This window comes from Pipistrellus kuhlii, unplaced genomic scaffold (assembly GCF_014108245.1).
Source record: "Pipistrellus kuhlii isolate mPipKuh1 unplaced genomic scaffold, mPipKuh1.p scaffold_m20_p_21, whole genome shotgun sequence".
Classification (NCBI taxonomy): Eukaryota; Metazoa; Chordata; class Mammalia; order Chiroptera; family Vespertilionidae; genus Pipistrellus; species Pipistrellus kuhlii.
The window spans coordinates 1,355,607-1,381,525 of NW_023425520.1; the positions used below are offsets into that span (position 1 = coordinate 1,355,607).

At 47.1% G+C, this 25,919-nt stretch overlaps 1 protein-coding gene, 1 non-coding gene and 1 pseudogene across 3 annotated transcripts in view; 1 reads left to right on the top strand and 2 right to left on the bottom strand.

The window, feature by feature from the left end:
* The window catches only part of SUGP1 (SURP and G-patch domain containing 1), a 29,072-nt gene that overhangs the window by 1,687 nt on the left and 1,466 nt on the right, over nt 1–25,919 (bottom strand). Inside the window, exons 2-12 of one of the 2 annotated variants that reach the window (XM_036450477.2) lie at nt 24,814–24,985; nt 16,708–16,808; nt 15,573–15,773; nt 13,483–13,606; nt 13,054–13,154; nt 11,939–12,062; nt 8,529–8,767; nt 8,376–8,492; nt 1,408–1,514; nt 340–517; nt 2–108 (exon numbers count right to left, since the gene is read on the bottom strand). In XM_036450477.2, the coding sequence (XP_036306370.1) occupies nt 2–108; nt 340–517; nt 1,408–1,514; nt 8,376–8,492; nt 8,529–8,767; nt 11,939–12,062; nt 13,054–13,154; nt 13,483–13,606; nt 15,573–15,773; nt 16,708–16,808; nt 24,814–24,985 (1,571 nt within the window). Of the gene's footprint in view, nt 1; nt 109–339; nt 518–1,407; nt 1,515–8,375; nt 8,768–11,938; nt 12,063–13,053; nt 13,155–13,482; nt 13,607–15,572; nt 15,774–16,707; nt 16,809–24,813; nt 24,986–25,919 lie in introns of both variants that reach the window. The other variant, XM_036450476.2, reaches the window with a different exon arrangement.
* Nucleotides 2,642–3,016, top strand: LOC118726102 (annotated as a pseudogene).
* On the bottom strand, nt 3,187–3,318 carry LOC118726207. Its single transcript, XR_004990237.1, has one exon. It is a non-coding gene; the product is annotated as a small nucleolar RNA SNORA51 (small nucleolar RNA).

Below are 25,919 nucleotides of genomic sequence, written 5' to 3' on the forward strand. Positions count from 1 at the left end.
CCTTTAAGGCTTTGAAGGTCTCCATGAACTTCTCCAGCTCATCAGGTGGCAAAAAATCTCCGATGAAGTGCTTCCCCCGGCCCATCTTCGTCAGCTGCTCAGCCCACTCTGTCCGGAGAGATAGAAAAGGTAAGAGAAGGAAGAAGTGAGCGGCCAGGAGAGAGGGAGGCAGCTAGGGGAGACCCTGACCTGCCCCTTCCCCCTCAGGGCAGCCCTGCACCACTCCTTTTACCACTGAGAGAACTGAGGCACAGAAAAGCCAAGGCTTGTGCCCAAGGTTTTATAGGCCGACAGGTGAGTGGGGCTTCCAGCCATCCCCCGCTGGAAACCGCAGCGTACCCCGAGTCTTGTCCATCTCCATGCGCCGCAGCTGGTGCTCCCAGGTGCCCAGCTCGCTATCCACCTCCTCGTCACTGTCGTAGCCATGCTGGTGCTGCTGCAGTGCCTTATCCCACAACAGCTGCATGTCCTGCATCGCTCGCTTGTGCTGCATGATCATGTCGTACATCTGCTGCATCTGTGGGGAGCACACACTAAGTCAGGGCCTGCACCATACAACCGAGTCTCCCCATGTCCCTGTGATGAGAGAGAGGTCCCTCTGTCTTGCTCAGAACCAGGCACCATCATCATGGACTAAATGAGGGCAACTTGGGCTCCTTATCCCTAGGAATGGTAAGGGTGATGTGATAGAGCCCTGGCCTAGAGGATGTGGCCAGGGTGAGGCGTCCCCAAGAACTGATGGGCTAGGGCCTCTAGTTCCCCAGGGAAGCAGCAAAGAGGCCAAGCTGACCGTCACCCCAGCACTGCCCACTACCAGCAGAGTGACCCTCACATCACTCAGGGCGCCTAGTGCTAGCCAGGCCTGTCCTGGACTGGATGCTGGAGGGAACTGGATGGAAAATTTAAGACTACCGAGTGGGAGCCGAAACCGGTTTGGCTCAGTGGATAGAGCATCAGCTTGTGACTGAAAGGTCCCAGGTTTGATTCCAGACAAGGGCATGTACCTTGGTTTCGGGCACATCCCCAATAGAGGGTGTGCAGGAGGCAGCTGATGGATGTTTTTCTCTCATCGATGTTTCTAACTCTCTATCCCTCTCTCTTTCTCTCTGTAAAAAATCAATAAAATATATTTTTTTAAAAATAAAAAAGACTGCTGAGTGGGAACAGCCCACAGGCACTATTTGGAATAGTTACTGAGCACCAGCTGTGAGGGATGACAGGCCAGCATGAGGAGGCCTGAGCTCTGGGCCCAGCTACACACTGGGGTTGGCATGGTATTGGTGTGGAACCAGCCTGCCCAGGAGCCCATCTGCTGACGGTGTGATCACTGCACCACAGGTGGGGGGGGGGGACACACATGACAATCTGCCACCAGCAGCTGTGGAACTGGTCCACCCTTGGCCTTACCTCCTGTTGCTCCTTCAGCTGCTTCTTTTGGGCGTCTGACAGTTCTGTGACGCCTACTAGGCCCACGGGCTTCCCTTTCTCGTAGCCTAGCCCCTTGAGGTCCTGAACTGGAAACAAGACACAGGTCAGTCAGTGATGGACACATGGGCCTGGCTCTGTTCTTGTGTGTGCAATGCAAAATCCACTCGTTGACAATACCTGAGGCACTTGGAGCATGCACAGCAGGGCCCTCATAGCAGTTCAGTTAGTCTCTCGTCACGTGAGGACCACAGGAGTCACACCTTGCACTGTCATGTGTACCCAATTTCATTCCCACATGTCCTCTCCAGGTAGCCATATTGTAGACACCAACCCCAGAACTCAGAGGTCAGGGGCTTCCAACGAGGTCATATGGTTAATGGATGACATGGTGGGGACTTTGCAGAGCCAGACACACTAGAGCAGAGATGAGAGTGCAATGCATGTGTGCACACGCACAAACACTGGCTCATGGAAGTATATCCTGTGGAGGACAGACACCTAGTATAGACATACACAGATTTGGAGTCTGGTGTTAAGACTCAACTGTGTGGCTCTGTTTAGCTCCTTCTGGAGAGGCAGCCATTTGCCTCGCAGCATTTAATTTGGCATCTGCTTCGGAGCTTGGCTGGAGCTCCAGCAGCACTGATTCATGTGAAGATGCTGTGATGGCCCATCTGGGTGTTGGTTTCGGGGGAGAAGCCAGGCAGATGGGTGGAGAGGATCCTCTGGGAAAGTGAAGAGGCCTATGGCTGGGGCTTTGCCAGCAAGAACCAAATGCAGTTGCTCTGTGACCCAAGGACTACACCTCAAGCTCTCCTTGAAGAAGGTCTGTGTGGGTTATGAACTATATGAGCGTCCCATACAGAAGGCTTTCTATGACAAGAATGAATTTAAGTACTTTAAAGTTTAAGGGAGACAATAAGATCATCTGGTTGGTAAGTTCAGTGGTTAGAGCATCAGCTTGTGCACCCAAGGGTCTTGGGTTCGATTCACAGTCAAGGGCATGTACCTGGGTTGCAGGTTCGATCCCCAGCCTCAGATGGGGTGCAAATAGGAGGCGACCAATGGATGTTTCTCTCTCCCCCTGCCTCCCTCCTTTCTATTTTCTCTAAAGATCAGTGAAAAAACTATCATCAGGTGAGGAATAACAAATATCTAAATTTAAGACCTAAAATTATACACTTCCTTCTCTAGCACAGACAGCACCTGGACCATGGACCCCAGGAAATGCTCCTGCTTGTTGTAAGGAATATGCATCTGTGGAGACAACTGCAAATACACATCTTACAACTGTAACACGTTGAAAAGCTGCTGCTCCTGCTGCTCCCCGGGCTGTGCCAAGTGTGCCCAAGGCTGCATCTGCAAAGGAGGCTCAAGCAAGTGCAGCTGCTGCCACTGAAATGCACCAGTGGTACTGGGAGTGAGGCCTGGGAAGGGTCTGTACAGTGAATCAGTTAAGATGATGTGCGTTTTATATATTTGCCCCAATGAGGTGTTGGTGACATTCATATAAAGTGTTGGAGCAATGAAGTTTTCACTCATGGAAAAAAACAACAAAAAACCTAAAACTATATAACTCTTAGAAGAAGATATAGGGTCAAATCTTCATGACCTTGGATTTGGCTATGTTTTTTCTCTCTCTTTTTTTCCTTTTTTCACTCCCTGGCTGAACTGCCATGTCTCAAATAAAGCTATAGCCACCATCTACTCTTTGCCTAGAGAAAGTGAAAACAAGTCATATCCCAAACCTCCTTGATTCAATGTCTCCCCGTTCACAATACAGACCAGACGAAGTGCCTGAGCTGAGGTGTACATGGGGTAGGTTTACTCTGCCTCCTATTTCTGTACAGTCAGTGTAGGCACACAGCCTGTGGTAAGCACCAGGAGGGCCTTGGCTATGGTTTCTTAAATATGACACCAAAATCATAGGTAACAAACAAAAAAATAAATTGAACTTCATTAACTTTTAAAACATTTGTGAGTCAAGACATTATTAAAAGGGTAAAAAGACAACTCAAAGAATGAGAGAAAATATTTTCAAATAATATATCTAAATAGGAGTTAATATCCAGAATACACAAAGAACTCTTATAACTCAACGACAAAACCACAAACAACCCAATTAAAAAATGGGAAAAGAGGAGAAACCAAGATGGCAGCATAGGTAAACACCTGAACTTGCTGCCTCGCATAAAATTCAAATCTACAACTAAAAGAAAAAACGAACATCATCCAGAACCACAGGAAGGCTGCCTAAGTGGAATTCTACAACTGGAAGGAAAGAGAAAAGCACACTGAGACTCACAGGAGCTGCGGAAGTAAAGTGCAGAGGTATGGAGGCGCCCGCATGGAGAGGGCTGGTAACTGAGTACAAGGCTGGCTGGCTTTTTCAGTCCACAAGGAGACACAGCGCCTGACTGCTCTGAACTCCAGTTCCAGGTGAGACTCTGGGGACCCAGACTCACATGGGGAGAAACTGGACTATCTAACAGTGGGTGGAACTCAAGGGCGGCTTTCTCTCAGAGGTGCTTGCAGTGATTACCAAGGGACAATGAGACCCAGGGGTCTCTTAGGGCAGGGCTGATGGGAAGCCATTACTGTTTGCTCTGCCCTGAGACTCCGCCCCATCCAAGCTGTGCACAGAGGCTTTTGCATATGAATGGTCTTGTCCTTTGAAAGATAAACTTACCTAACTAACTGCAGCTGAGTCAGAGAGACCCAGAACATCTAAAAGAAAACCCAAGGCGCCACAACAGCTTGCATTGCTTCCAAGCTGGGCCTCATCTGGGCACCTCCAAAACCCAATCTGTAAATCTCTCTGTAGCTCCTGCTGGGTGGCCTCAGGCAGATCAAAGAGCCAGTGTACCCAGAGGTCAGAGTAGGACCATCCAGATTACAACTCCTCAGATCCATAAGGGACACACTCAGGGGGCAGACTCAGTGAGCACCAAAGTACCACTGAAGCAAATCTTGCTGGAAAAAGGGTGTTTCCAGCACAGAAGTCCTCCCAGCATAGACACAATTGATTCTCACTGACAATTGGCCTGGAGGTCAATTCCTCCCAGTGATACCAACAACAATCAAGGCTTAACTACAAGACTATGTACACAGCCCACAAAGGAGTGCACCAAGAGTGTCTACCTCAGGTAACTGGGGAGGCTGAGCCACTGGGCCTTATAGGACACCTAGCACACAAAGCCACTCTTATAAACTCAGGGAAACAGCCAAAATGTGGAGACAAAGAAAAAGGTCACAAATGAAAAAAATGGAGGAAAGCAAATGACTGGATTTAGAGTTCAAAACCACGTTTATAAAGTTTTTCAAGAATTTTTTAGAAACTGCCAATAAATTTAGTGAGACCCTCAAGGATATGAAAAAGGACCAACTAGAAATTAAGCATACACTGACTGAAATAAAAAATATTATACAGAGAACCAATAGCCAACTAGAGGAATGCAAGAATCGAGTCAAAAATTTGAAATACAAAGAAGCAAAAAACACCCAACCAGAAAAGCAAAAAGCAAAAAGAATCCAAAAATATGAAGATGGTGTAAGGAACCTCTGGGTCAACTTCAAGTGTATCAACATCCAAATTATGGAGATGCCAGAAGAAGAAAGAGAGCAAGATACTGAAAACCTATTTGAAGAAATAATGACCAAAAACTACCCCCACCTAGTGAAAGAAATAGACTTACAAGTCCAGGAAGCACAGAGAACCCCAAACAAAAGGAATCTAAAGAGGACCACACCAAAACACATCATAATTAAAATGCTAAGAGCAGAGAAGATCCAAGATGGCTGCGCCCAGGTGAACACCTAGCCACAGCCGCACACAACAATTTCAATAAAATACAACTAAAATATAAAACGGACATTGCCCAGAACTACAGGAAGGTTGACTGACTGGAAATTCTACAGCGAGAAGCAAGGAGAAAACCAGAAGGAGGCGCGGAGGAGCTGGAGAAGCCCAAGGTACAGAGACACGGCACAGGCAGAGAGGACAGAGCCGAAGAGAAGGGAGGCCGAGTGCCTGGCGGGCGTTCCCTAGCGGAAAGGAGATAAAACTCCGACTGTGCTAGGCCCCCGACTGCTCTGAACCCCAGTTCTAGGCCAGACCCCGGGGACTCAGGCTCAGCCATAGGGAGCTGGGCTGTAAGGCAGAACCCCGGGGAAGCGGCAAAAGGAGGTCCCAGAGGCACCCACATTGTGCGCAGAGAAGGGACGGTCGGCTGTGCCGCAGGATTGCCCTGATGGGAAGGAGACAGGGGCTCCAGACTGCTCTGAACGCCACCTCCAACTCCACTTCCAACTGAACTGAACCCCAATACCGGGCTCATTGGGGGAGAGCATAGACTGTTTGGCAGCAGGCGAAAATCAAGGGCACCTTTCTCTCAGAGGCGCCGACAGCGAGCACTGAAGGACCCGCATAGGGCGGGGCTGACGGAAGCCAAAGCTGCAGGCTCCACCCTGAAACCTCATCCCATCTGTAACTGCAAAATGCGACAACAAAATAGATCACAAAAGAAAGAAATGGAGGACAAAAAGCGTCTGGATATAGAGTTCAAATCTATGCTTATAAGGTTTTTCAAGAATTTCCTAGAAAAGATGGATAAGGCCTATGAGGATATGAAAAGAGATCAACTAGAATTAATAAGGAGTCAACAAGAAATGATAAGGGATCAACAAGAAATAAAGAATACATTGTCTGAAATAAAAAATATTTTACAGAGTCCTAAAAACAGAAGGGAAGATCGCAAGAATCAAGTCAAAGATTTGGAACATAGAGAGCCAGAAGACACTCCTCCACAGAAGCTAGAAGGCAAGAGAATCCAGAAAATTGAAGATAATGTAAGAAACCTCTGGGACAACTTCAAGCGAACCAACATCAGAATTATGGGGGTCCCAGAAGATGAGAGAGAGCAAGATATCGAAAACATACTGAAAGAAATAGTGACAGAAAACTTCCCCCACCTGGTGAAAGAATTAGACTTACAAGTCCAGGAAGCACACAGAACTCCAAACAAAAGGAATCCAAAGAGGACCACACCGAGACACATCATTATTAAAATTCCAAGAGCAAAAGACAAAGAGAGAATATTAAAAGAAGCAAGAGCAAAGAAGGTAGTAATCTATAAAGGAGCACCTATACGATTGTCAGCTGACTTCTCAACAGAAACCATGCAGGCCAGAAGGGAATGGCAAGAAATATTTAAGGTGATGAATAGCAAGAACCTACAGCCAAAAATAATCTACCCAGCAAAGCTATTACTCAGAATCGAAGGCCAGATAAAGAGCTTCACTAATAAAAAAAAAGCTAAAGGAGTTCATCACTGCCAAACCAGAATTATATGAATTGCTGAAGGGGGTTCTTTCAGAAGAGAAAGTAAACAAAGATAAAAATTATGAACAACAAATACGTAACTATCAACAAGTGAATCTAAAAACCAAGGAAATTAAAAAAATCTGATGAACAATATTAACTGTTGAATATAATAGAATCAGAGGTAAAGAAGGGGAGTGAACTGACGATTCTTGGGGAAAAGGGGAGAGGGGGGCGTGGGAAGAGACTGAACATAAACTGTGCACCTATGGATGAGGACAATGGGGAGAGGGGAAAGGGCAGAGGGTGGGGTGGGAACCTGGTGGAGGAGAGCAATGGTGGGGGGGGGGGGGGGAAGGAACATTTGTAATAATATGAACAATAAAAACTTATTAAAAAATAAATAAAAAAATAAAATAAAATGCTAAGAGCAAAAGACAAAGAGGGAATATTAAAAGCAGCAAGAGAAAAACAGTTACCTGCAAGGGAGCACCCATAGGATTGTCAGCTGATTACTCAACAGAAACTTTGCAGGCCAGTCGGGAGTGGCAAGAAATATTCAAAGGGATGAATAGCAAGAACCTACAATCAAGATTACTCTACCCAGCAAAGCTATCATTCATAATTGAAGGTCAGATAAATAGCTTCACAGATAAAAAAAAAAAAAAAAGGTAAAGGAGTTCATCACCATCAAACCAATATTATATGAAATGCTGAAAGGTATTCTTTAAGAAGAGGAAAAGAGGAAGAAGAAAAAGATAAAGATAAAAATTATGAAAAACAAATACATATATATATCAACAAGTGAATCTAAGTATCAAGTGAATAAAAAATCTGATGAACAGAATAAACTGGTGAATATAACAGAATCAGGGGCATAGAAAGGGAGTGGACTGACATTCTCAGGGAGAAAGGGATGTGGGGATGAGGGAAGAGACTGGACAAAAATCATACAGCGATGGATGAGGACAGTGGTGGTGGGGTAAGGGCAGAGGGTGGGGTGGGAACTGGGTGGAGGGGAGCTATGGGAGGAAAAAAGGGGAACAATTGTAATAATCGGAACAATAGGATTTATTTTTTAAAATGGGAAAAGAACTAAAATAAACATTTTTCCAAATAAGCTATACAAATGGCCAACAAGCACATGGAAAGATGCTCAAAACTATTAGTCACCAGAAAAATGCAAATTAAAACTACAATGTGATCCAGTATAAAATACAATCTTTCCAGTATAAACTGGAAGACTATAATAAGGGGAGGATGTGGAGAAATTGAAACTCTTGTGCATTGCTAGAAGGATGTAAAATGATGCATCTGCCATAGAGAACAGTTCAGTGGTTTCTTAAAAAGTTAAATGTATTCAATAGAATCACCATATGACCCAGCAATTCCACTCCTAGTTATACACACAGGAGAACTGAAATAAGGGATCCAAATAGTATTGTATATGTGAGTTCACAGCAGTACTAGTCACAACTGCCAAAAGGCAGAAACCACCCAAGTGTCTATTGGCAGATAAAGGATGAACAAAAGTGTAGTCCATCCACACACTGAAGGGAAGGAAGTCCTGACACCTGCTACATACAACACACAACGTGATGCCACCAGACTTCCTGAAAAAGCCCACCTGAAAGGGGGGAGGGGGTGGCATCCACGTCTCTCTGCACCAGCTCAGCGGGTGGGAGTTCCACCTTTTCCTCCTCAGGCCCCCATCGGCTCTTTCGCTTCCTCTTCACAGTGGCTGCAGTGGCTGTAGTGGCTGCAGTGGCTGTAGTGGCTGTAGTGGCTGGCTTTCCATGGGCAGCTGGAGCTGGGTTGATAGCAGGTGAGGGAGCAGATGAAGTGGGGCAAGCAGCAGTGAGGGGTACAGATCCAGACAGGATCTCAGGAGGCGGTCTGCGCTGAGGGCAGAGCTCGGGCACCATTTGGGTGCCTGTCGGGCCTGCCCTTGCTTTCCGGAACTCCTCCAGTTTCTGGCGGTAGTATTTGTACCCCTGGCTGCTGGGTTCGTACAGAAAGCTGCAAAGAAGAGTGGAGAGGCACACTGTCAGTTGGGGCAGGAGTAGCATGGGCCTTGTGCAAGCCCCCCAGGTCAGCCAGGGTCACTTCAAAGTCTCCACTATGACCTCCTGTACTACCAGGCTTTAGTGACCCAAAATTGAAAAATAATGTGGCATGCCACAGCCTGTCACAATACTGAGGGTCACACCAAACCCCCACCCCCACCCCAACTTCATCAGGCATCTGTCACACAGTTTCTGATACACTGCTCCCAAGGAAAATGGGCAGGCTCCTCAGACCTGCCCCAGGCTCTGCGAAGCTCTTCCCCTGCTGAAAGCACTAGGAATCCTGAGATGAGAGAGACACCTGGTGTCAGAAAGGGCAAGATTTGCCCTAAACTGCACAGCTCAAACATTTTTTTTTCCTGATGCACTAGTGAGAGTTGTCAACAGCAAACCGAGCCAAAAGGAAGACAATTAACATAGGAACAAATGGGGACCTGGAGTCCAACCCAAGGGCAAAAGCCCCTGCCTTGCTGGAAGCCACAAGTCTCTCAGTCTCCTAAGGGGTAGTTCCCCCACCCCAAGGCAGAAATAGGTGGCTCTGAGTTCAGAGCTGGTAAAGCCTGTAGCTCCCTCTACAACTGCCTATTATCTCTTAGACCAGTGGTCGGCAAACTGGAAGAAAATACTAAATACATCATTCTATCTAGCAATCACAGTTCTTAGTATTTATCCTAAAGAGATGAGAATCTTTATCCACACAAAAACCTGTCCACAGATGTTCATAGTAGCTTTCTTCATAACTGCCCAAATTTGAAAGCAGCCAAGATATCCTATAGTGGATAAATCATGGTGCACTCAAAATGAGCTATGAAGCCATGGAAAGACATGGAGGAAACTTAAATGCACATCACTAAGTGAAAGAAGCCAATCTGAAAAAGTTACATATTATATATTCCAATTGTATGACATTCTGGAAAAAGCAAAATTGCCAAGTCAGTAAGAAGATCAGTGGTTGTCAGGGGTTAGGGACAAAGTAAGGATGAGTAATTGGAACATGATCGATTTTAGGAGCTCACTCCTGATAGGAGTGATCCTCTCTCCTGTCTCCTTAACCAAAGCTAATACTTGGGTGTCTTTCCTTCCAGTCTTTTTTTATCCAGTGCAGATTTATTTGAACAGAGCTGTGGTTCTAATTTCTGTACGCTGATTTAAAAAAACAAAAACAAAAACCTTTTAACCCAACAACATAAGGCTTTCTCATTAGAATGCAGTGGAATGTGGCGGCAAAGGCACCTCCACTGATTGGCCTTCTTGTCTGTTTCCTCACCTGTGAGAGGCCAGCACACTTGTAAACAAGGTGGCTCACACACGTGTGTTAGAGATGCAGTTATAGAAGTTTAGCCCACTAGGGCTGGACATTCAATGTGTTACTAATTTTTCATGACTATGGATCAGGGGTCCTCAAACTTTTTAAAGTGGGGGCCAGATCACGGTCCCTCAGAGAGCTGGAGGGCCGGACTATATGAACTACTAATTCCTACTGTAACACCTCGGCTGCGCTCACTGCCCAAAAAACCTGGCGGGCCGGATCAGACTCCTCTGTGGGCCGCATGTGGCCCACGGGCCGTAGTTTGAAGACGCCTGCGTATGGATGATGCTGTATTTAACATTATTTGGGGGATGGCATTTCAGAAGTGGGATGACTGGTCAAAGGAATAGGTGGGCAGTTATAACATTGTTTTCTAGAACACACAGCTGCTGGGGTGTGCCCGGCCCATGTGGGGAATCAGGAAGGCACAGAAGGGCCAGTGCAGCAAGTACACTAGGTGGCTGTTTGATTTGGGGGAGAGAAGAGCTGTCTCACACCTAATCTCACACGAAGATTAAACAGCCTGTGTGGAATGAACCTGACCAGGCCCGGACACCCAATCACCTCCCATTCATTCCTCCCCGGTGCGTGGAGTGCCAGCTGTGGTCCCTCAGCAGCTCACCTTCAGCCACTTTTCCCAGGGTTCATCCTCATCCTAGGCAACCCCCCACAGCCATCCCTGACCCCTCAACAGCCTCCCACAAACCTCCTCTCCCTCAACCCTCAACCTGGAATGACTGATCACCCTCTAACTGTGGTCAGTGATCCTGGAAGCACAGTTAGCCCATCACTCCCTATGCAGACCCTCCAAAGGCTCTCAATGCACACCCGAGCTTTCTGGGACCTGGCCCTGATGGGCTCCGCAGCTTGTCTGCACAGCACGTCAACACTCACCCGGCACTCCAGCTGTACTGGCACAGTGCCTGGCATATCAACTGCTTCTCTCCCATGCAGTGTTCCTTCTGGACACCTGCCTCCTGCCTCCTATCCATTCTTGCTTCCTTCCCCCTGAGTGCCTGATGGTGTCTCTGAATCAACCAGCCCAGGTGTGTGCTCCTCCTGCACTTTTTGTTATAGTCACCATCACATCACCTCACTAGACTGAGTGGGGACTTCTGGCCAAAAGCATCTTCAGAAGTGCATCACCCCTCTTTGGGTCCAGTGTCCACCTTACAAGCCTCTGCCAGTGCCACCCTGCAACAGCAACTGTGCGCCCCCGCTCCTCCCCACCCCAACTGCCCTGGCAAAGATCAGGTGCTAAACCCCACCAATGAATAGGGTTAACAGACCTAGCCTGAAGGGCTGGGGATGACTTCATGGCTGGGGATAGCAGGGAGGTTAAGCTGCTTGTCCTATCCTGTCCATGGAACCTGCACACAGGTCAGGGACTCCCACTCCTCAGAGCCTGAGGTACCACACTCCTGCTTTATTGCTGTTCCCCTCATTGTAAAGATGAGACCCTAAGAATACACACAATGACCAACACAGTTTTGTGAGGTTCGGCTGGAGGGCCTGGCCTGGCCCCAGCTTTGGGCCACTGTCTGTTACAAAGGGAGCCGGGCAAGTGCTAGAGATTTTCTCAGCGAGGCACCTGGAAAAACACAAGGTCTCAAAGCCCCTGCCACACCTGCCTCAGAGACAACTCAAGGCAGTGATGTGCACTGGGGAGGAGATACAGGCTGAGCTCTGGGGCCAGAAGTTCTAGAACTGAGTCCCAGCCCTGCCAGCTTCTAGCCACGGGACCCTGGCCTGTCTTAGGACCACCAAGCCTGTGACCAGGCTGAGGGGTCACCTCTCTGGTGGGTCCCTCCTTACCTGAATGCCTGGTTCTCACGATTGTTTTGGAGGGCGATGGTTTCCACCTCAGGACCCCCATCCGCTATGAACCTGGCCAACTTTTCTGCAAGGTTCTTGACCTCTTCGTCCTCTGGGGGTGAAACTTTAAGCAGGCTGTCAGTACTGAGCTCAACTCACCACACCCAACAGCCTAATTCCTGCTAAAAACCTCATGGGCAACAAGAGGGGTTCATTTTAGAAACAATGCAAAGAGAAACAGGCAAATGGGGATCACATTATTGCATGGGGACCAAACATAATTAATACTACAACTTATTCTGAGCTCTGCTCCCTACCCCTTCCCACCCATAGGTCTTGGGGGGCCTGGGCGATGGCAGCATAATATAAGGGAAGTTTGTTGCAGGCCCAGAGGGAAGACAGAAGCCCCCTTGTTCTTTCTATAGGGGCTGCTAAGCCAGGTCACATGGGGAGATGAGAATGGCCCTCCTCCTGGGGACGTCAGGGCAAAGGGCCACAGGAGACATGACAGACCAATCTGTCATCACTGTGACCCATGTCAGGCTTAAATATCAATTCCTCACACCCACCAGCACTGGCTGGGATAGTCATTACAGATGGAGACCATCTAGCCTCTTCCCCATCCACTGACACTAATCCTACCAGATCTCACCAGCTCATTGTTTCTGGCCCCTGGCCCCTCAGCCCCACTCCCAAGTGTCAGGCACTACATCTGTTTCCAGGGTTGGTAGGCATTCATCAACACTTGTTAAAATGACCATGAACCAATAGGCTAGCACAGCGGCCGCCAACCTTTCAGACCTCCTGGATGACCAGTGGTCCATGGACGGCCGGTTGGCAACTGCTGGGCTAGCACACCATCCCCCTGTCTCTTTTGCATGAACAGGGCTGAGCTCCTGAATACAACCTTGACCTTGGTTCTCAGACCTCCCCCCTCCTCAGAGCACTGGTGAAAAGGGTGGCAACACCCCTTGACCCTGGCTGCCAGGGAGGGCACAAACCAAGGGCATCAGCGCTAACCCATGCCACAGCGCCCTCTAGGATCCCTGACTTCACATGGGGGGCAATTTGTCCAAGCACCTCCCCAGAACTTCCCACCCCCTCTACCCACCTACCTTTCTGAGAGGTTGTTTGCAACTTCTGTGATTCCTTCTTTGTCTCAGCCAGTTTCTTTCTATAGTAGAGGAATTCCCTGCTATTCTTATCATGCAAAAACCTGAAGAAGAGTTTTGCAAAACAGAAAGGAAGACGAGTAATGAGGACGGGTACACTTGTGCAGCATCTGAAGACATGTTATGCAAAAGCAAGCTGACAAGCACAGATGCCTTACAGAACCCAAAATTAAGTCTCTCCATCACATTGGAGACTTTTGCAACCTTTGGTGTGAGTTATAAAGTGCTTGGAACAGCATCTGGCCCGCACAAGCAAGCACCCAGCCCCAGCCAACCTCAGTCACCACAAGAATTTTACAAAAATGTCTGCACGTACTACTGTGTGGCAAGAACATTAAGTACCAGTGTCCTTCCCCTCCCAAAAATACTTACGAAAATGCTGGGTTATCCTTGTAGTTCTCCATAGCTACTTTTTCTAACTCGGGGCCTCCTTCTGCCACAAAGCGGGCCAATTTCTCTATCACTTTCCGAGTCTCGACTCCCTCTGGGGGTGAAACTTTAAGGAGGCTGTCAGTACTGGGGTTCAACTCACACACCCCACAGTCAACAGGCACACTCTCTCTACGGACCACAAGGACAAAGGGGTAGGGGGAGAAGAGGGTGAAATGCAGGAGGTTGTCAGACGTCCCGGGTCCATGCACAAAGCACCGTGACGAGAGGGGAGTTGATCTAAACAGTTTTCACAAGACACACTGGGTGGGAGAGAACTGTGTGAACCTCTCAAAGGCCCAGCCGATCCACAGGCTGGAAGGGAGATGTTTGAAAACATAGCCAGCCTCTCCCTCCCGCCTCCCTCCCCATTTTTTAATGCTTAAGTCTGCTCTTTATTTACCAGCATTAAGTATAATAAATTTGTTCCTTTCCATCCTTCAGAGATGAAAAATTCTTTTAAAATAGCATTACAAACTCTGATTTAAACACATTGGGTTCCAACCCACTGCAACTAATGTCATCATAGAGGCTCAATCGTTCCCTCAGTGGCTGGTGGAGCCTCTTCAAGCTGGATACTGAGGCTCTGGACATGGCCCCAGTGTCTTGATGGCCTCCTGGCTATCTGCTGGAACAGGGCGCTCCAGGTCATCTGACACACCTCCTGCCCAGACCTAGAGCCAGCCATTCTTCCAAGAAGTCCTGGTTTTCGTGAGTGAGAAAATCTTTCCAGATCACCATCTGGGTGCTAAGGAAGCTCATTGCAATGAGCTTAATCATTACCTCGGTTTTTTCAAGAAACAGGCATAAAAATACATTTTTGTGTTTGCATTAGCCCCCACTTTGAGCCATGTGGAACTTGCTTTTGTCTTTTTTTGCTGGAGTTTTTTGGAGGGCATCTGTCAGCCAATATACAGTCATATCCCTTTTATGAGAACTCCCAAGAGAAAGTTGTTGCTGTCAGTCAGTGCCTAGGAACGTTTGCTCCTTTCGGCAATGGGGCTAGACACTGAGCCTGTGGCCAATCTTTCCTCTTGTTGCTTGGGCTGCCAAGAAACTGGGGGTAGGGGAAGGAACATGTGATCGCACCCTCCTCCTGCATACCTGACAATGACCCTGACCTGGCTGCCATTTACAAGCACAGAAGCTCTTCTGAGGCCTCAACAGGCTTTAAGGGCCTTGAGACACCCGCCGCCTTTTGTAAAGCAGAGGTTCATGGCAGGGTACAGTCAGAACTGCCAAGGCACCTCTCTAAGGAAACACCACCCTCTCAGCTCTGTACTAATGTTCCAGACTTCAAGGTTTCCCACTGATCTGCTCAGATGTATGGTCTGAAGCTGGCATCCTCATCCCAGAGCAAGAGGGGTTTAGAGGCTGTTATGGCAGACCATACAGTCACTTCAGTCTGTACTCAGTCAGGATAACATGACTGAGCCAGCCAGCCCGGGCAGGAGTAGCCTAAGACTCCAAATGGCTCATGTGGCACCAAGGCCTTGTTCTGAATGTAGGTAGAGCTAGAAGTATTAGGAGTGCCACCACTGCCACCCTCCTACACCTTGGGACCTAGACTAACTCACCCAAGGCCAATAACTGTCCTTCCCCAGGCAAGAAAGTGAACTCTGCAACCTGCAGGCTTGTACTTCTGGTTCAGACTGGCAGGGACAGGAACTGCATTAAGAAATGGGCTTCTGGGCCTCAGAGAGCTTGGAGGGCATGCACCCAGATTGGGGAGCCATGGAAGGTCCTCCTTATGTTGGGAGCAAAGTGCAAATGAACACTCAATGAGGATACCCCTACCTTGGCTGGAGGCCAGCCCCCAGAGTAGATGATGGTCCCACAGCTCTCAGGATGAAGCCCACCCTGCAGCTCTTCCTCACACCCTTCCTTTAACTGTACTCCTTACCCCAGTGGCCTCACCTGACTCAAGTCCCAAGTACCCCATATTCCTGGCCTCGCTTTCCCTGCTGACTGTGGATCTGCCCCGGAGCTGGAAGGTGGTGGTAAGGAGGAGGGCAGCAGCCCCCTCAACTTACCTTTGATCTCCAGCCACTGCTCATAGTCCTCTTCGTCATCCTCATCGGGAGATTGGAAGACACTAGGGCGGCTGGCCAGGGGCAGCTGCTTAGCGTGCACATAGTTCTTCACCTGGTTCAGTGGGCTGCTGATGAGGGGAGGCCTCTTCCCAGCACGGGGGAGTACTCGAGGTGGGGCGCTGGGCACGCTGGGGGGCGCATCTTGGGAGAGAAGGACGTATACTTGTGCTCAAGCTCTGCAGTGCACCTTTCCCTATTTTCCCACCTAATCTGAGTGCCGTCAGTCCCTGGGGGCTGGGTCCTCTGCTTTCAGCACAGCACCTGGTGCGTGGTGGGTGCTCAGAGAAGATACCACCCCATTTTACAGATGAGGACAGGAAACCAAGGTTCACAGATGCATGACTTTTTGGTTATCTCGATATGACCTGAATCCCACATCCAACTTACACCCATTCCCTCTAGTTGTCAGTGGTAAACTGGAACAAGCCTATTCTGGGATTTTCAAACACAGCTCATGACCCGTGACCCTACGATAAAGAGAAGCCTGTTCTTCCTCTCCGAGGGTGAATTTGGCCTAAACTCTTTTTAGCTGTTCCCTAGGAAACCTGACAAAGGTCATCTTTTTCACCACTAACTTTCTTCTGCCCCCCCCCCCCGCCCCCATTAACTTTTTTAAAGTAAAAATGAGTTCTGACTGATAAATTGCACAACACAGTTATGGGTGGGCTCCCTAAGGGCACACCTGGCATGTCTCATGGGCACCTATAGGCCAGGCAGTTCCCTATCTATGAAAGGGAACCCCATTCCTCACACCTGAGCTGCTGCTCTGACCACAGCCATGGTCTCACAGCCCTGGGCCTGCTTCATCCTGGTCCCCATGCTCCTGGACTGAAACCTGGGTTGTCTCTGCTCCAAGTTTAGCATCTTGAGAGCAGGGTCCACGCTCTCCCCCTGCATGTTTAGTGTGGAAATGAGCGAAATGAGGGTCCTCAATGAACTCAGGATGAGAAGAACAAATCTGAGGCAGGACCTGCCATTTCTAGGAAGCCAGGGTTCCCCAGGAGGAGAGAGCAGGCAGCAGGAGCATAAGCCTGAGCCTGAATAGGAGGAGATGGGATGGGGAAACTGCACTCACCTGTGCTAGTCTGCGCCTTCTGCAACTTCAGAAACTGCTGCAGGAAGCTGCCGTCATTGGCAAACTTGTTGGAAGCAGAAGAGTTGAGTGTGTTTGCAATTCTAGACACAAGACAGAATACAGAGAGGGTAAACTTCTAATAGAGGGGCTGGGGCGTGCCTTACCTGTCTCAGCTCCACACCCACCCAAGTTCTTACCTGGTGAAACCCAAAACCAACCCCCAGATGTGTCTTGGGGACTGCTGAGTGCAGAGAGCTACTTTCAGAGTTGTAAGGTGCGAACAATCTTGTTCTAGGTGGTGTCATGTTCTAGTCAAAGCAATGCTACACATATTGATGTCAACTCTATCAGAATATTGACCCTCCAACCAAATAGCCTCAACTCAGAACCTCTGGCTCTCTTTCTGAGCAACTCCTATCCGACCTGGTGTAAACAAATTATCTGAGCTGCTACTGGGTACCATGTCTGTCTTCTCGGCTAGACTTTAGAATTATCCACAACAGTGCATGTGCGTGTGTGTTTACTATGCATTTCTGGGCCTGGGTCAGCAGCACTTCTGGGAGGATTATACACATACAGGAAAACACCGAAGCAGTCTCTTGATGCGAGAATTATAGTGGGATTATATATTTTTATTCTCTCTCTCTTTTTGCAAATAGTATGTTTTACTTAAAAAAAATTTTTCAATCTACTCTTATTTAAAAAACACACACACCTGTTTTAATTGATTTTTAGAGAGAGAAAGTGAGAGGAATAGAGAAATAGAAACATCAATGCAAGAGAAACATCATCAATTGGCTGCCTCCTGTAGGCCACCCATCAGGGATCGAGCAACCTGGGCATCTGCCCTGACTGGAATTGAATCGAGGATTCAGAATCAAACCAGAGATTCAGAATCAAACCGGCAACTTCTTGGTTCCTGGGTCAGTTGCTCAACTGCTGAACTACACTGGCTGGACTTAAATCTGTTTTTAAAAAATTAGCACAAGCCTGGCCAGTGTTGATAAGTGGCTTAGCACTGGGCATGCTCCAAGAGGTCTCTAGTTCAATTCCGGGTCGAGGCACAAGCCTAGGTTGCTGGCTCGATCCCCAGCAGGATGCATGCAGGAGGCAGCCATTGGTTCTGACCAATTTGTTGATGACCAATTGGTTTCTCTTTCATCCATGTTTCTAACTCTCTCCCTCTCCTTTCCTCTCTCTCTAGAAAAATCAATAAAAACATATTTTTAAAAATATATATATAAATCAGCACAAAAGCAAAGCCAGGGACCTGAATACTTAATTCAAATTAATTTTTCCCCTATATAAAAGTACTAGAGCTCATTATAAACAAACAAGAGTATAGAAAAATTAAAATATAGAAAGCAAAGAGGAAAACTCAATTCCTTCCACCTCACAATAGATACTATTTACAATTTGGTGTATATTTTCTTATTTTAGAAATAGAAGCAAATAAGGCTGTGATCATAGAACCTGCCCTAGTTCTTCCATTCTCTATTATAACATACATCCTGCACCAACCTCAAAAATTCTTCAGACATAGTGTTTCTATTTTTTTTAAAAAATATATTGATTTTTTACAGAGAGGAAGAGAGAGAGAGAGAGAGAGAGAGAGAGAGAGAGAGAGAGAGAGAGAGAAAGAGAGAGAGAGAGCGCGCGCGCGTGCACACGCGCGCGCTGGAAATGTCGATGAGAGAGAAACATCGACCAACTGCCTCTTGCACACCCCCTACCAGGGATGTGCCCACAACCAACATACATGCCCCTGACCGGAATCAAACCTGGGACCTTTCAGTCCGCAGACCGACGCTCTTCCACTGAGCCAAAGCGGTTTCGGCGGACATACTGTTTCTAAAAGCTGAGAAACAATCCATCATACAGATACACCAAAAGCTCAGGGACCTCACAGATCTAGACTTTTTCCTTTTAAATTAAGTATTATTAGAAATTTGTTTTAATGAACTAAAAATGGAAATAACCTAAGTAGTCAACAAGGGACACTGGTTAAATAAATTATGGGCCCTGGCTGGCATGTCTCGGTGGCTACAGTGTTGGTCTATGCACTGAAGAGTCACAGGTTTCATTCCCCATCAAGAACATGTACCTGGGTTGCAGGTTCCATCCTGGCCCCAGTTGGGCATGTGCAGGAGGCAGCCAACTGATGTTTCTCTCTCTCTCTACCCCTTCTCTCCCTCCCTCCTTTCCACTTTCTCTAAAGCTCAATAGAAAAAATATTATTGGGTGAAGATTAATAGTAACAACAAAAAAGTAATGAAGCCCTCACACACACTACAATGTGATGAACCCTGAAAGCATTATGTTTAGTAAAAGAAGCCAGACTCAAAAGTTCACCTATCCCAAAAAATATCTAGAATATGTAAATCTGTGAAGACAGAAACTAGATTAGTGGTTGCCAGGGGCTTGGGAAAGAATGGGGAGTGATGGCTATCGGGTATGAGGTTTCTTTTTGAATGATAAAATGTTTTGTAATTGATAGTGGTGATAGTTGCACAATGCTGTGAATATTAAAAAAAAAAAAAATTCTCTTTCTCAAATCAATAAAGACATATCCTCAGTTGAGGATTCAAAAAGAAAAGTGCCAGAAGCCCGGTCAGGTACCTCAATCCCTGGTCAGGGCACATATAAGAATCAAGCAATGAATGTATAAATAAGTAGAACAACAAATTGATGTTTCTCTCTCACCCTTTTTCTTTCTCAAGTTAAACAATAAATAATTTAAAAAAAAAATGAGGCAGAGAAAGCAGCACACAAATTTGATCACAACTTCTTAAAACAAAGCAAAGATTGGTTAAGAAATATTGTCAAAACTAGAGGCCCAGTGCACAAAATTCATGCACAGGAGGGGGGGGGGTCCCTCAACCCAGCCTGCATCCTTTCCAATCTGGGACCCCTCAAGGGTTGTCTGTCTGCCAGTTTAGGCCTGATCCCACAATCAGACCTCCCTCTTACAATCCGAGATTACTGGCTTCTAACCACTCGCCTGCCTACCTGATTGCCCCTAACCACTTCTGCCTGCCAGCCTGATTACCCCCTAACTGCTCCCCTGACGGCCTGAGGGCCCCCCAACTGCCCTCCCCTGCCACAACCTGCCTTCTCCGCTGCAACATGCCTCCTCTGCACGAGGTGGTGGAGACACTGGGATCAGCCTCTGCACAGAGCCGCAGGACCCCCAGGCCTCACTGCACAGAGCAGCCACTGGGCCCCGCCTCCACTGTGCATGGCCAGCTTGTGACGATGTCGTACCAGGGCATGACACCACTGAGGCTTTTTATAGGACAGGATGGTGGTCTTTTTATAGGATAGGAGGCAATTTGAGTACTTCTTACTCCTTCAGCAAGAATTTTAAATGCAGGTGTTCCATGCTTTTATTTACATAGCTACCTACACCATATACCTGATGTTTCCTTTCAGCTGCCTGATCCTGGAGCTGTGAACCAGCAGCCTTTAGAAGACCCTCTTGGATGTGATACAAGGGCTTTCCCTTCTTGGTAAAAGTCCTTCTATAAACTCCAGGATGAGAACCCACCCCCTGACAGATTTCTCAACAATCAGTCCCCATGTTTCTGGGTGCCTGGAGGTGCCAGACCCAGGGTTCCCACAGGAATAAGGTCTAAATCCTGCCCTTAAAGGAGAAGCCACAGACTCTTAGAAAAGGTGAGAGCTGGGACAAAACTTTGTGTAGGATTAATAGTATTAACACGTCAGACCATGTAGGAAGGGGGCTACCTCTCTGTCAACCTCTTATCTGAAATTTTTGGATCTTGTCTCCCTGATCACATACCCCTGCTCAAAACTTAGGTGCCCACAGTGTTCCTCAAGACAGGCAGGAAGACAACCTGCCTGGCACATGGGAGGTTCTCTCCTCTTCTTGCCTTCTGCTGGCAGGCCTTTCCCTACTTCCTCTATGGGCTGGCTCTGCCTGGGTCCTTAGAGCACCAAGTCTTGCCCAGCTGATGTGGTTCAGTGGTTGAGGGCCAACCCATGAATCAAGAGGTCACTGGTTCAATTCCCAGTCAAGGAACATAACCAGGATATGGACTCAAACCCCAATAGGGGGCGTGCAGGGGCAACTGATCAATGTTTCACTCTCATCAATGTTTCTCTCTATCCTTCTCCCTTCCTCTCTCTCTAAAAATCAATAAAATCAAATATATCTATATAATAGAGAAATGCAAATTAGCCAGACACCGTAATATCACAACCAAACAGCAGGGACCTGAGGCTGCATAGCACCTGGCCAGGGCGAGAGACCTCAGGCCGCCCCCTGCCCCATGGGGCTGGACGGGGACCTCAGGTCATGCCCCCCTACCCCAGTGTCGGCCAGGGGACCTCAGCCATGTCCCATGCCCAGTGGGGATTGACAGGGTACCTCAGGCTGCACCCTGCTCCCCAGCACTGGGCCTGGGGACCTGAGGCTGTGCCAGACTGGGGAACCTAAGGCTGTGCTGCCCACCCCCCCATCCGGAGGTGCTTGATGGGAATGGGGCTGGCTGGGTCTGGGTCTCACCCAATGGGGTGGGGCCAGCTGGGTCTGGGTCTCCTGTGTTTTCAAAGCGCGTGCGGGTGGTGAGCAGGGACTTGACTCTAGGTCCCGGAGAATGCCCAAGGTTCTGACAGGAGGGAGATTTTCATATACATTTTACTAATTTTCTTTCATTGCTGACACTTCTATTATAAAGAAAGGGCAAATAGCAATATTAAAATATTTCCTCTAATTAATTCCCTTTTAATGTGCACAAATTTCGTGCACCAGGCCACTAGTATATTCACACTAATAAAAGAAAATAAGCAAACTGACCACACCTACCCAACACACCAAACAGCCAATCAGGAGCACGAAAATTAACCCAACAAAGATGGCAGTTTAATTTGCATAAGCATGAAGCGAAGACTGAAGACAACTTAAGACTGAAGAGGCTTGGCTTTTCCGCCATGGCCAGAGTGGAGAAGCCAAGCCTCTCCACTGCAGCCACAACTAAGGCCTGGGTCCCGGGTGCTGGAGAAAAGCCAGTGCCGGAAGCCAGGGGAAGGAAGGCCTATTGCATGAATCTTTGTGCAACGGGTCTCTAATATATGTATATTAAAAAAAGAATGCTAAGTCTCTTCTGCACTCCTACAGTGGGAACACACTGCCTCCTGTTACCCACTGGAACTCTGATATCCTCAGGTGAGGATTAAAAAAAAAAGGTGCTGGCCGAAACCGGTTTGGCTCAGTGGATAGAGTGTCGGCCTGCAGACTGAGAGGTCCCAGGTTCGATTCCGGTCAAGGGCATGTACATTGGTTGCAGGCACATCCCCAGTAGTGGGTGTGCAGGAGGCAGCTGGTCGATGTTCCTCTCTCATTGATGTTTCTAGCTCTCTATCCTTTTCCCTTCCTCTCCATAAAAAAATCAATAAAATATATTTAATAATAATAAAAAAAAAAGGTGCTGGAAAAGCAGCACACAAAATTGATCACAACTTCGTAAAACAAAGCGAAGATGTGGGAAAGGAATATTATCAAAATGGTTGTCTTGAGACAATTTGAATATTTCTTATTCCTTCATCAAGAAATTTTAGGGAGAATCCAAGATGGCTGCGCCCAGGTAAACACCTAGCCTCAGCCGTACACAACAATTTCAATAAAATACAACTAAAATATAAAATGAACATTACCCAGAACTACAGGAAAGTCGACTGACTGGAAATTCTACAACGAGAAGCCAGGAGAAAACCTGAAGGAAGCCCAGAGGAGCTGTAAAAGCCGGAGGTATGGAGACATGCGGCGCGCGGAGAGGACAAAGCTGGAGAGGAAGGGGTGGCCGAGTGCCTGGCTGGCGTTCCCTAGCGGGAAGGAGTTAAACGCTCTGACTGTGCTGGGCCCCACTTCCAACTGCTCTGAACCCCAGTTCTAGGCCAGACCCCAGGGACCCAGGTTCATCCATAGGGAGCTGGGCTGTAAGGTGGAACCCAGGGGAAGTGGTGAAAGGAGGTCCCGTAGGCGTGCACATTGCGCACAGAAAAGAGTCGGTCAGCTATGCCACGGGATTGCCCCGATGGGAAGGAGACTGGGGCTCCAGTCTGCTCTGAACGCCACCTCCAACTCCACTTCCAACTGAACTGAACCCCAATACAGGGCTCATTGGGGGAGAGCATAGACTGTTTGGTAGCAGGCGAAAATCGAGGACACCTTTCTCTCAGAGCGCTTACAGAGTACTGAAGGACCCTGAGTCTCAGGAGCCCCACAGGGCGGGGCTGACGGAAGCCAAAGCTGTAGGCTCCATCCTGAAACCCCGCCCCATCTGTAGCTGCGAAATGCGACAACTAAATAGATCACAAACGAAAGAAATGGAGGACAAAAAGCAACTGGATATAGAGTTCAAATCTACGCTTATAAGGTTTTTCAAGAATTTCCTAGAAAAGATCTGTAAGACCTATGAGGATATAAAAAGAGATCAACTAGAATTAATAAGGAGTCAACAAGAAATGATAAGGGATCAACAAGAAATAATAAGGGATCAACAAGAAATGATAAGGGATCAACAAGAAATAAAGAATACATTCTCTGAAATAAAAATATTATACAGAGCTGAAGCCAGTTTGGCTCAGTGGTGGAGCGTCGGTCTGCGGACTGAAGGGTCCCGGGTTCAATTCCGGTCGGGGGCATGTACATTGGTTGCGGGCACATCCCCGTTGGGGGGGGTGCGGGAGGCAGCTGGTTGATGTTTCTCTCTCATCGACGTTTCTAGCTCTCTATCTCTCTCCCTGCCTCTCTGTAAAAAATCAATAAAATATATTTTAAAAAAATATATTATACAGAGTCCTAAAAACAGAATGGAAGATCGCAAGAATCAAGTCAAAGATTTGGAACATAAAGAGCCAGAAGACACTCCTCCATAGAAGCTAGAAGGCAAGAGAATCCAGAAAATTGAAGATAATGTAAGAAACCTCTGGGACAACTTCAAGCAAACCAACATCAGAATTATGGGGGTCCCAGAAGATGAGAGAGAGCAAGATATCGAAAACATACTGAAAGAAATAGTGACAGAAAACTTCCCCACCTGGTGAAAGAATTAGACTTACAAGTCCAGGAAGCGCACAGAACTCCAAACAAAAGGAATCCAAAGAGGACCACACCAAGACAAATCATAATTAAAATTCCAAGAGCAAAAGACAAAGAGAGAATATTAAAAGCAGCAAGAGCAAAGCAGGAGCACCTATACGATTGTCAGCTGACTTCTCAACAGAAACCATGCAGGCCATATGGGAATGGCAAGAAATATTCAAGGTGATGAATAGTAAGAACCTACAGTCAAAAATAATCTATCCAGCAAAGCTATCACTCAGAATTGAAGGTCAGATAACGAGCTTCACTAATAAAAAAAAGCTAAAGGAGTTCATTAACACCAAACCAGAATTATATGAATTGCTGAAGGGGGTTCTTTCAGAAGAGAAAGTAAATAAAGATAAAAATTATGAACAACAAATACGTAACTATCAACAAGTGAATCTAAAAAACCAAGGAAATAAAAAAAAAATCTGATGAACAATATTAACTGTTGAATATAATAGAATCAGAGGTATGGAAGGGGAGTGAACTGACGATTCTTGGGGAAAAGGGGAGAGGGGGATGTGGGAAGAGACTGAACATAAACTGTGCACCTATGGATGAGGACAATGGGGAGTGGGGAAAGGGCAGAGGGTGGGGTGGGAACCTGGTGGAGGAGAGCAATGGTGGGGGGGGGAAAGGAACATTTGTAATAATATGAACAAAAACTTATTAAAAAATAAATAAATAAAAGGAAAAAAAAGAGAAATTTTAAATGTTGGTGCTTTATGCTTTTATTTGCATAGCTATACCTCTGACCCCTGGCCCATATGTCATCAGCAGTAAATAACTGCTTAGTGAAAGAATTGGCAGGCCATCCACTGGGTTTCCACACACCCCCTGTGTCTCTCCTGACATACTAAGCCTCCTGAAAGAGAGCAGTCATTCCTTGTATCATCAGGCTGTGAACGGGTGCAGATATAACAAGACTGCTTTTATAAGCAAAACCCTCTGCCTGTGACCCTCTAAGACCCAATCCAGCCTCAGAATGCACTTACTCGCCAGGATGCGGGGGCTGAGGGTTGGACACCTGATTCTGCTTGGCTTTCTGCTCCATTCTGGCTTCAATTTCCCGTTTCTTCTGAGCAATGAGTTCTTCCTGATGAAGGATGTTCATGTTCATTTTTCCAGACTTGGGAGGAGCAACCCCAAACCACCGGTTAGCCTTTCCTAGGGAGGGAAAAGAAACACATCAGAAATCATCTTTGCTTCACCCACATGCCCAGCCGTTGCTGCAGGAGCACCACAGTTGCTGCTGCTTGTAGCAACGGACATTCAAATTGACATTCGTACATATCCACTCATTCATTTATTCAGCAAACATGTACCGAGCTACATACATACCAGGTACTGTGCTAAGTGCTAAACAAAAAATAAGGCCTCTGCCTATGTGGAACTTGGGTCTGGCTAGGGAGACAATAAACTTGTAACCAAAAAGTAGCTGCAAGCCCTGACTGGTTTGGTTCAGTGGATAGAGTGTTGGCCTGCGGACTCAAGTGTCCTGGGTTTGATTCCGGTCAGGGGCATGTACCTTGGTTGCGGGCACATCCCCAGTAGGGGGTGTGCAGGAGGCAGTTGACTGATGTTTCTCTCTCATCGATGTTTCTAACTCTCTATCTCTCTCCCTTCCTCTCTGTAAAAAATCAATAAAATATATATTTAAAAAAATAATAAAAATAAAATATATTTAATTTTTAAAAAGTAGCTGCAAAATCATAAGAGCTCTATGCTAGAAACCAAAAAGGATGAAAAAGCATGATAGAGGAGCATCTATAGCTAGAGCAGCCAGAAAAATAACCATTTGAAGAGGAAGCAGTAAACTGAAAGCATAAAGAGCTTCCTAAAAAGCCACACAGGGAACAATCTGGACAGAATAAGGTGCAGATGCAAAAACTAAAGGCTGGATAAAGCTTGATGCATTCAAGGACCAGCAAGGGTCCAAAGTGGCTTGAGCAAATTGTTCCAGGAATGAGAGTATAAGAAAGGGAGTCTAGATTTTACTTTAAGATCTTTGGAAAGTGACAGGGAGTATTAAGCTGACAATACCCAATAGGTGTTTTTATTTTTAAAGTCATTCTGGCTACTAATTGGAGAGAGTGTGTAG